Below are 11,623 nucleotides of genomic sequence, written 5' to 3' on the forward strand. Positions count from 1 at the left end.
AGAGATGCTGGAGCACAAAATCTGCAGTACTGAAGAAGTATTGTGGGTGAGATGTGCATAAACCCTATCTGCCTTGGATTAAAAGGTTGCATGGCACAATTTTGCAGATAGGTTGTTTCATATCATAGAGTCTGTTTATCTCATAGTATTATTGAAACCAATCTTCTCGACATTTGCATTGTTGTTTGTAGGATCTTCCTCTCACTAACGTTGTGGGCCATGGGTGAGGTTTGCTTATGGTTTGGCTTTACTGGTACAGCTGGAGCAAGGTTGTTGGTAAACTTTAGCTGAGCACAAGGCTCTACAAAGAACAATACAGCACAGTAACAGGCCCTTTGGCCCGCCAGGCCTGCGTCGATCACGTGTCCTGACTTGACCAACCGTTTGTATCCTATATCCCGTCTGTTCATGTGCCTATCCAGGTAAGGCTTAAATGTTGCTCACGCATCTTTAATAATCTTTATTGTCACAAGTAGGCTTACATTAACACTGCAATGAAGTTACTGTGAAAAGTTCCTAGTCGCCACATTCCGGCGCCTGTTCCGGTACATTCAGAGAATTTTAGAATGTCCAATTCACCTAACTTGTGAACACCTATCTGCCTCACACCACCTCAGTTGGCAATGCATTCCAGGTCACCACCACCCACTGTAAAATAAACTTCCCCCGCACATCTCCACTGAACCTATCCCCCCTCACCTTGTACGTGCTAAAATTACCCTTATAATTTTCAATTTGCCCTGGGAAAAAGCGTCCAACTGTTCACCCTATCTATACCCCTAATTCTTTTATAAACTTCTATCAGGTCGCCCATCAGCCTCCTCTCTAGGGAGAACAATCCCAGTTTATTCAATCTCTCCTCATAGCTAATACCCTCCATACTTTTCTGTACTCTCTCCAAAACCTCTACGTCCTTCTGGTAGTGTGATGACCAGAATTGGACATAGTATTCCATATGTGGCCTAACCAACGTTCTATATAGCTGTAAAATAATTTTCAAGCTTTTGTATTCTATACCCTGTCCAATGAAGCCAAGCATGCCATGTGCTTTCTTTACATCATTTCCACTTTGCAGGATCTGTGGACCTGCAGGCCCAGATCTCTGTCTCTGCTCCTGATGGTTCTGCCATTTATTTTATAGCTCCCACCTGAGTTGGATCTACCAAAATGCATAACCTCGCATTTGTCCGGGAATTCCATCTGCCATTTCTCTGCCCAATTTTGCAACCTATCTATATCCTGTTGTATTCTCTGACAATCTTCATCACCATCCGCAACTCATGCAATCTTAGTATCATCCACAAACTTGCTAATCAGACCAGCTGTTTTCTCCCAAGTCATTTGTATATGTTACAAACAGCAGAGGTCCCAGTACTGATCCCTGTGGAACACCACTAGTTACAGACCTCCATTCGGAAAAATACCCTTCCAATTCTACCCTCTGTCTCCTGTGGCTAAGGCAGGTCTGAATCCATCCAGCTAGTTCACCCCTGACCCCATGAGATTTAATCTTTTGCGCCAGCCTGCCATGAGGGACCTTATCAAATGCTTTACTAAAACTCCCATGCCCCATATCCGTTCTTGGCCTGCTGCAATGTTCCAGTGCAGCTCAGCGCAAACTGGAGGAACAACATCTCATCTTCTGGTTAGGCATGCTACAGCCTTCTGGTCTCAACATCGAATTCAACAACTTCAGATGATCAGCTCTACCCCACCTCGACCCATTTGTTTTCATCCTGTTTCATTTTAACCGTCTTTTACATTTTATTTATTTCTTGTCTTTTTTATTTATATACTATATATATATTATATTATATATATATATATATATATTCAACCCTTTGCTGCCCCCACCCCCGCAAACATCTGTCACAGCTCACCCTCGGATTTTTGTTTCTCTGCTGTTTGGCCTTTCACACCTTTTATTCTCTCTGGGGACTGCGATTAGCACTTTTTTCCCTTGGTTTCTGTGGCTATTAGCATTTTTCCCCCTTGATTTCTGTGGCTGGCTATGACTCATCTTTCATTCCCTCACCCCGCAGTATAAATATCTCCCACTTTCTATGTCTTAGCTTTGACAAAGGGTCATCTGTACTCGAAACGTTAGCTCTTTTCTCTCCCCACAGATGCTGCCAGACGTGCTGAGATTTGGCAGCGCTTTCTCTTCTAATGTGTTGTGATATCTTTTCACTTTTACAATCTTGAATTGCCCTTAATGGTGGCTTGCAAAAGTGTTCCATGAGTCATTGAAGCACTTTGGACCATGAAACTATGCAAGATACAAATGCAAGCTCTTCTCATTGATTGAATGTCACATTAGATTTTCGTTGGTCAGAGTCCTGTGTTTACCTACCCACGTAGCAAGGTGTCTTAAACAACTGCGCTAATTCCTGAGCATTGGCAGTGCGAATCAGAATGGTTACAGCATTGGAAGACTTTTTCTTGTTGGCTCTCTGCAAGAGCAACTCGCCTAGTCCCACACCCCTGTCTTTTCACTGGAGCCCTGCAATTGTCTCCTCTTCAGCTAATCTAAATTTCTTCTGAAAGCCACATTAAATCTGTCTCCACTGCACTCTGGCAGTACATTGCAGATCCTAACCACTCTGCATTTAAAATAAAAATGCAGGCCAGACTGGGTAAGGGTGGGTCATCTTCCTCAAAGGACATTGGTGAACCAGATGATTTATGACAATCCAACAGCTACGTCCTCACTAATACTGACAACTTTTTAAACTGTTATTAGCTTTTAATTCCAAGCTTAGTTCAATTAACTAAATTAGAATTTTGGTGATCATTAGCCATACACAATAAGGGCCGTAGAATGAGGCCCTTGAGCCTTCCGCACCATTTGATAATATGGCTGATCTGTTTGTGTTACAAGCTCTACATTCCCATCTATCCCCACTATCGTTTGATTCCCTTGCCTAACCAGGATCTTGTATATTTCAATCAAGTCACCCCACGCTCTTGTAATCTCTGTGGGAGAAAGCACAGTCTCTAATCTTTCCCCATAAGTTAACCCGCTCATTCCTGTGTTCAATTGCTCTCAAAGGACAGTATTCCATGAGTCTTATTAATTACTTGCTGTTGTCCAGTCCTCTGGGCTCCTAGACCAGTAACCTAGCCATGTTGCTACCACTCCTGTATGGTGCTGTAATATTCTGAGTTCCTGGGTGTCAGAGATCAGGGCTGGGATTCTCCAAAATCGCAGCAAAGTGTTGACGCTGGTGTCAACGGGCCTCTTGGACCACTGATTCTGCAACCCATGGCGCTGGAGTGCTTCACGCAGCTCCGGCTGCCGATTATGGGTCCCAGCACTTCCTGCTGCAGGTCTGCGCATGCGTGTGGCGGCCGTTTTCGTGCCGGCCCTCGCACAGCTTGGCGGGGCCCAACAGCGGCCCAGCGCGGAAGAAGACTCTCTACCTCATTCTCTTCCTTAAAAATACTCCATCTACAGCTGACGATATGACTATTGTGGGCTGGATCTCGAATAACGTCGAGGCAGGATACAGGAGGGGGATAGAGAACTTAGTGGAGTGGCGCAATGACAACAATCTATCCCTCAATACCAGCAAAATTAAAGAGCTGGTCATTGACTTCAGGAAGCAAAGTACTGTACGCACCTCTGTCAGCATCAACGGGGCCGAGGTGGAGATGGTTAGCAGTTTCAAATTCCTAGAGGTACACCTCTCCAAAAAATTTTCCTAATCCACCCACGTTGACGCTATCACCAAGAAAGCACAACAGTGCCTATCCTTCCTCAGGAAACTAAGGACATTTGGCATGCCCACATTAACTCTTACCAACATTTACAGATGCACCATAGAAAGCATCCTATCTGGCTGCATCACAGTCTGGTATGGCAAATGCACAGCCCAAGACCGCAAGAAACTTCAGAGTCGTGAACACAGCACAGTCCATCACACAAACCTGCCTCCCATCCACTGACTCCATCTACATCTTCCTCTGCCTGGAGAAAGCGGGCAGCATAATCAAAGACCCCTCCCACCTGGGTTACTCACTCAACTTCCATTGGGCAGAGGATACAGAAGTCTGAGAACACGCACAAATGGATTCAAAAACAGCTTCTTCCCGGCTGTTACCAGACTCCTAAATGACCCTCTTATGGACTGACCTCATTAACATTACACCCCTGTATGCTTCACCCGATGCCAGTGTTTATGTAGTTACATTGTGTACCTTGTGTTGCCCTGTTATGTATTTTCTTTATTTCCTTTTCTTTTCATGTACTTAATGATCGGTTGAGCTGCTTGCAGAAAAATACTTTTCACTGTACCACGGTACAGGTGACAATAAACAAAATCCAATCCAATCCAAAACCTACCTCTTTAACTAAGCTTTTGACCTATATGTCCTTGTGTGGTGCAGTATCACATTCTGTTTGATATTGCTCTGTTGAAGCCCCTTGGGATTTTAAAGGCACCAGAAAACTGCAAGTTGTAACTTAATTGTAGTGCTGATTAATGCTTTTAATATATTATTTTTTAATATAAGGTATTCTCTAAATATTGATGCATGTTCATATTCAGCCGGCAGAAGTAAAGGTTGCGTATGGAATCGTTTTGAGACAAAGATTGGGCAATGTGAATGGCACCTATTTGCAAGTTCGACTAGTTGTTTTTCTGTGGGATCTTCCATTTCCAGATCTGTTTTTCAATACATCCGTGCATTCCTGACTTGCGTCACTCAATTTGCATAATAATTTCAGGTGTGAAGTCACACAAAAAGGATTCAATTAAGGAAATAGTATGTGGGTTTTAAAATATTTATAGAGAAACTGAGGAAAGGAATTCGGAGGCTCTATGCTACAATATTTGGTCAAGAAGTGAGGAGCTTTGAGACAATATTGTTTATTTGAAGGGTAATGATTTGACCTGATTAATGTTAATTCACATTTAATTCGAGCAGATTGAAAATAAATTGGTTGCAGTTATTATGTCCAGGTGCTAATAAAGCAGTCCATCATTCAGTGACGTGGATTTCATGGTAACATGAAAGCTTTATTTAATTTTAACTACAATAATTGAGTGATTCTGGTCGGCCAAGCCAAAGGTTTCACAGTAAAATGCTCCCGGCATTTTATAGACAATCAAAACAAAATGTGAATGACAAAATAAATTACGAAACATTTGTTGACCGATTGCGACAAGGTAAGACATTTTTGCAGCAGAAAACATATCTTTATGTGGGACTCTGACTAACATTGTATGGTCTACATCTGGTACCACTCGACGCTACTTAGAGGGTGCACGAAATTGGTGACATTTCCAGAGCGAATCAATCACCTGAGCCAATCAGAAAATACAACTATGCACATGCATTGTGCTTCACTATCTCAAAAAGTAAAATTCTTCACAAACAAAAGAAGCAGTCACATCCCTCTAATAGAATTGTATAAAAATTTCACCACTGAGTGATTGTTCAGCCCATTTTGCATGTTGGTGATCGAATACCTGGCCAGTACCCTTAAAAAAACACTTGTGGTAAAATGTTCTTTTTGCAAGATGATAAAAAGCAAGGTCCCACCATCCGGAATAAGATTTAAATAGGGGGCCGGTTTAGCTCAATTGGCTGGGCAAATGTGATACAGATGCAGAGCGATGCCAACAGCACAAGTTCAATTCCCGTACTGTCTGAGGTTATCCATGAAGGCTCCGCCTTCTCAACCTTGCGCCTTGCCTGAGGTGTGGTGACCCTCAGGTTAAATCACCACCAATCAGCTCTCGAAAGCGGAGAGCAGCCACTGGGACTATGGTGACTTTTATTTTTTTGGTTTTTCAATAAGCTATATTACTCTATTTATATTAGCAATGTGGGTTGAGGGATAAATGTTGGATAGGACACTGGGGTGAACTTCCATGCTTTCCTTCTGCTAATGCCAAGGGATCTTATGTGTTCACCTATAAGAAAAGATTCCCCATTAAACAGATTTATTTCATAGTCAATAAGAGTCCATCTGGGACTAAACTCGATCCTGTTGAGAAGATCAATTCAATGTATTACTTCAAAATCTCATTTTCATTTACCTCAAAATTGTTTTTCTTAAACATTCTTTATGGAAATATCCTTTCAATCAGTTAATGTTTGTTTAGCTTTCACCCACAGCTTCATTCTCAGTGGAAGGATAGAAGAATCTTTTAGGAGCTATCGCTTTTTTGTTAAGAATCTATTTTAGTGTGTTTCCCGCTCTGTTCTAATCTAATGAAGAAGGAGAGCAGTTTTGTATTCACTCAACCATGACCGGTTCCAGAGTTGAATTTTAAACTCCTTCATATAATGTGATTATGTATGCCGGTGGAAACTTGGCCGTGTCTGTTTATATAGAACCATAGAAATGTTTTTTAAAAGATATTTTATTCAGGCATTTTCACAAAAAACAAACCAAAGCAGAAGTAATAGTATACATTATAAATAAACAACACCCACTCATCACCCCCTCCCCCACTTCCCAAACATGCCCCCTCCTCCCGTCCTGCCTTCCCCATTTTAACCCCCTTACTCCCCCTCCTTTTGTTGACACCTCAATCCTCTCGAAAGAAGTCAACAAACGGCTACCACCTCCGGGTGAACCCATCAACCGGCCCCCTCAAGATGAACTTGACCTTCTCCAGCGTCAGGAATTCTGACAGGTCGCCGCTTTCGGCGGCTCCGAGTCCCTCCATCCAAGTAAGATCCATCTCTGGGTTATCAGAGAGGCAAAGGCCAGGACATCGGCCTCTCACGGCCCCTGGACTCCCGGATCTTCCGAAACCCCAAATATTGGTACCTTTGCACTCAGGGTCATCTTTACCCCCAACATCTCGGACAGTACATCCGTAAACCCCTGCCAGAACCCCTCTAGCTTCAGACATGCCCAAAACATGTGAATGTGATTCGCAGGCCTTCTCGCTCACCACCCACACTCGCCCTCTACTACCACAAAAAACCTATTCATCCACGCAGCTGTCAAATGTCCCCTGAAAACTGAATAAGGCTTAGCTTCGCACATGACGAGGACGCATTCACCCCCCCGCAGACCTTCCCTCCCAGCTCTTCCTCCAACTTCTGCTTTATATCACCTACTGGGGCTCCCTCCCAATCCATCAGCTCCTAGTACACCTCAGACACCTTCCCCGCCCCTATCTCCCCCTTCGACAGCACCTTGTCTTGCAACCCCAAGGGCGGCAACCCAGAAAAGGACGACACCTCTCTTCACAAAATCCCGAACTTGCAAGTACCTGAAACCATTCCTCCTGGGAAGCTCATACTCTTCCTCCAGATCCTCTAATTTTGCAAAACTGCCCCCTACAAACAGATCCCTGAATCGCTCAATCCCCACTTGCCGCCACTCCCGAAACCTTGCATCCAGCACTCCCTGGTGGAAATCTATGGTCATTACAGATAGGGGCCCACACCAAGGCACCCTCCAGTCCCAAATGCTGCTACTACCGCCCCCATACCCTCGAGGCCGACACCACCACTGGGATCGCAGAGTACTTGGCTGGCAAGAATGGCAGAGGCGCTGTTAACAATGCCCTCAAGCCCGTTCTCCTATAAGAAGCCCCCTTGCTGACCCCTTTCCCACTGCTCATATCCATGGCAATGTTCATCACCCAGTAGTAGTTAATTATATTTGATAATGCCAACCTCCCTCCCTCGCCCCGACTCCAAAGAAGCACTTTTGACCCGCGTGATCCCCCCCCCCCCCATACAAACCCAGAGATCATAGCGTTAACCTTTTTAAAGAACGATTTTGGGACTAAGACCAGGTGGTTCTGAAATATGAACAGGGACCTTAGCAGCACCGTCATCTTTACTGTCTGCACCTGTCCCACCAACGACGGTAACATCACATCCCACCTCCAGAAGTCCCGCTTCATCTGCTCCACCAACCGAGTCAAGTTTAGCTTTTGTGTAGCTGCACCAAATCCTGTTATAGTGTAAGGGTAGTTCCGACTTTCCCCAGCCTCCTTGTATGACCCCAACAGCAGCAGCCCCAGGTCCCCGCCAAACGTTTTATAAAACTTCACCGGGATCCCATCCGGGGCCTTCCCTGCTTGCATTGCCCCCATACTCTCCCATCACCTCCCTCAACCCGATTGGGGCCCCCAATTTCTGCACCAGCTTCTCATCCACCCTGGGAAGCTTCGACCCATCCAGGAACTGTCGCATTCCCTCCCCCAGGCCGGAGCCTCCGATTCATACTATCTCCTGTAATAAAAACATCAAACGCCCCATTCACCAACTCCCCTCACCCCAAGATCCAGCACCACCCTTCCTGCCTCGTCCTTTACTCTACCAATCTCCCTCGCCGCCTCCTGCTTCCTCAGCAGGTGGGTCAGCACCCTGCTCGCCTTCTCACCATACTCATATACTGCCCCTATGACCCTCCGCAACTGCCCTACCGCCTTCCCCGTGGACACTAATCTGAACTCCACCTGGAGCCCCTGCCTTTCTTTCAACAGCCCTGCCTCCGGGGTGTCCGAATACCTCCTGTCCACCCTCAGAATCTCTTCCACCAGCCTTGCTATCACATTCCGCCTTCTCCCTATATACCCGCATTGCAATAAACTCCCCCCAAAACCGCTGCCTTGAGTGCCTTCCACAGTGTGACGGCCGTGACCTCTCCCGTGTCATTAAGCTCCACATACACCCAAATGACAGCCCCTCACCCGCAACACCTTGTCATGCGAGAGTACCTTTAAGAAATGGGTGTTTGTCAGATAACTGCAGTGATGTCAGAGTGTGGGTGGAGCTGGGCTGTCTGTCTTTCACTTTCGTTTTTGAGCAGGCAGCTACAGGGTGTGGTTGGTTTCGTTTTCAGAGGGAAGAGCTGCAGTGAAAGCCAGCAGATGTGCATGGATATCTTTACAAGCTGAAGAGTGTTCATTTGGGTGATTTCAAAGTGATAACTGCTTAGTAGAGAATTTAAACCTGATCTCTGTGTTAAAGAGGGTATTTGTCTTATGGATGTTGCAAGGAAGGATTAAGGGTTACTTAGAGAATATTGTATCAGTGGGGATTGTTGGTGTTGATAGTTGTTAAGATGTTTACTGTGGGTTTATAAAGTGTGATGCACTATCAGTTACGACGAGACGAGATTAGAGAGTAGTCGAGGCTTTATTACACAGAGATGTGTTGCCTCCTCCAGCTGCTGCCGAAATGGCTGCAGCTCGGTACCGGAGCACATACATTTATACTCCGCCAACTGGGCGGAGCCAGCAGGCAGGGATCTACCCCCGGACCTGTAGTACAGGAGACTTACCGTATTACTTCTCATATACGTCATATATACAAACAGTGTTGACTACCACAACGTGTTAACTGGTTTCATAAATAAACATTGTTTTAATTTAAAAGTACTTTAGCTCTCTGTTGCACCATATCTGCAAAGTAGGCCCGTGTGCTCCTCATAACCACAATCGATTAAAAGTTGTGGGTCAGGTGTACTCCATGATACACTTTGGGGTTCTCTAAACCCTGGCCCATAACAACCTCCTCATTCACTAAAAATCCCGCATCCAGCCTCCGCTGTGGGTGCTGCCACGCCACCCCCCCCCCCCTCCCCCAGTCCACTCGCAAATCCACTCTGCAGCACGTGGTCAGAGGCCACAATCAACGAGTACTCAAGTCAACCACCCATCCAGCAATGTCTTATCTATCACGATAAAGTCAATCTGGGAATACGCCCGGTGCACATAGAACAAATATGAAAATTCCTTCGCCCTCGGCCTCCTAAATCTCATGGGTCCTCTCCCCCACCCCCGGCCCCGCCCCTGCCCAATACACTCCATAAACCCCTCGCTACTACCGAGGCCTTCCTCGACTTCGGGCTCGACTGGTCCAAGCATGGCTCGATGAAATCTACGTTCTCCCCGTGTCTGCATGGGTCTCACCCCCACAACCCAAAGATGTGCAGGCGAGGTGGATTGGCCACGCTAAATTGTCTCTTGATTGGGGGAAAAAAGAGAATTGGGTACTTTACATGAATAACAATAAAGGACAATTAGAGCTGGATCCTATATAATAATATAGGATTGTGGCCTGCTGAAACTTGTGTGATGTTAATTCTTCCGTTGCTTCAAAGAGGCGGTCTAAGCTTGCTCGGGGGTGGGATTGTTTTGAGAATTAATTTATCTCTGGTAAAGGTGCCTTAATTCAACAATATGTTGTTTCTTTCTAAATGATATAAGGTTATTTACGTTGACTGCATCTGATTTTTTTTGTTGCAGCCCCAGGTCCCCGCCAAACTCACTCTGCTGAGGAATGTGAAATCTGAGGCAGAAAGGGGCTGTTGATTTTTCATTGATTCAGTAATGCTGTCAACTGATCAACAAGCCAGTCGTTTTTACTACTGCAACAAAACAACTTTGACTGCATTTTCAGCAGCTTTACTCTGAAGTTAAAAGACCTTGGATTGCCTTTTCCAGCGTTGCCAGAGCTGTGACATGAGGACTGAAAGCCTTGGTTCTTTGTTTTGTTTTCTCTGTCACGCATAGACTGATGGGCTTTGCTCATGACAACCATAAATGTTTAATTGTTGCAAAACCTATTGCACAGAAGCTGTCTCTCTCTCTCTCTCTCTCTCCAGTCCAAGAGCCTGAGGAGAAACACCTTCACCCTGGTAGGTCACTCACATAACAGGATAAGAGCTAGAAGCATCTGTTATGGAAAGACTAAGTGCAGTGAAGGGCTGCATGACATCAAACCATTTTTATTGTGTTTTTTTAGCAGAACGTGCAAAAATAAAAATAAAAAACTTCATTCATTCAGTTCCAAATGTTGGTTTCTCAGATGTCGCATCGATTCAGTGAGACATTTGTTGCAAAATTGCAACTGTGGATTTTATTGTGATAAACTTGAAAATCTGGTTCGTTCAGCAAAATTATGATTGAGCTAACCTATATCCATCTCGTAGTCAAAGAGGGCAACTCTTATTGAAAAAGGTTGATGTGACTAGTTGCTTAAGAGCATCTGTACCACATACTGCACTCAATTTTTATACAGCTAAAAGACATGTTTCTGATTGACATTTCGAAGGTTGTGACCATTTCATTCTAAATAATTGAGGACTCCTTGGCAACAGAAAGAGGCATTGGCAGCATTATATGTTGCTGTTAAAAGCACCATTACCTCATTTGAAACTTTGATTTTGTTTTTTTAAATGCCATGTTTGTGTTGATTAAACCCCTCTGCCAGAATTCCATGCATGCATGATTCAATTGCTAGGCAGATTAATAAGTGCCCTCTGCAGCCATCTAAATCCAGATGATAACATGAAAAAAACAGATCAAGGATTTGAAGTGTTTTATTTTATAAACCCACTTTTTCTGACTGCCGTCGTTTTTTGACTGTTGCCAAGATCTGTATCTTAAAAGACAATCAATTAAATTAGGGTGACCATGATTATGACGTTTTCCTTTCTGAAAGTCAAATTGCTTATATTGTTGCACGAGGCCATGTTGAAATATCCTGATCAAGTTTCGTTGTTTTATATGAAATATATAATGTAACAATTAATTGTACATCAAAAAGACTCATGAAATTTATATCTAGAGGATTAGAATACAAAGGAGCAGTTTCAGCTGTACAAAGCCCTGGTTAGACTGTAATGATATGCATA

General features: G+C 44.4%; 1 protein-coding gene across 1 annotated transcript in view; it reads left to right on the plus strand.

Annotated features, from left to right (window-relative positions):
- The window catches only part of aebp2 (AE binding protein 2), a 169,451-nt gene extending 158,770 nt beyond the window's left edge, over positions 1 to 10,681 (plus strand). The window contains exon 9 of the mRNA XM_072471753.1: positions 10,233 to 10,681. Within this exon, the coding sequence (XP_072327854.1) occupies positions 10,233 to 10,263 (31 nt within the window). The 3' untranslated portion in view covers positions 10,264 to 10,681. The remainder of the gene's footprint in view (positions 1 to 10,232) is intronic.
- Positions 10,682 to 11,623: the final 942 nt, after the last annotated feature.

This window comes from Scyliorhinus torazame, chromosome 13 (genome assembly GCF_047496885.1).
Source record: "Scyliorhinus torazame isolate Kashiwa2021f chromosome 13, sScyTor2.1, whole genome shotgun sequence".
NCBI lineage: Eukaryota > Metazoa > Chordata > Chondrichthyes > Carcharhiniformes > Scyliorhinidae > Scyliorhinus > Scyliorhinus torazame.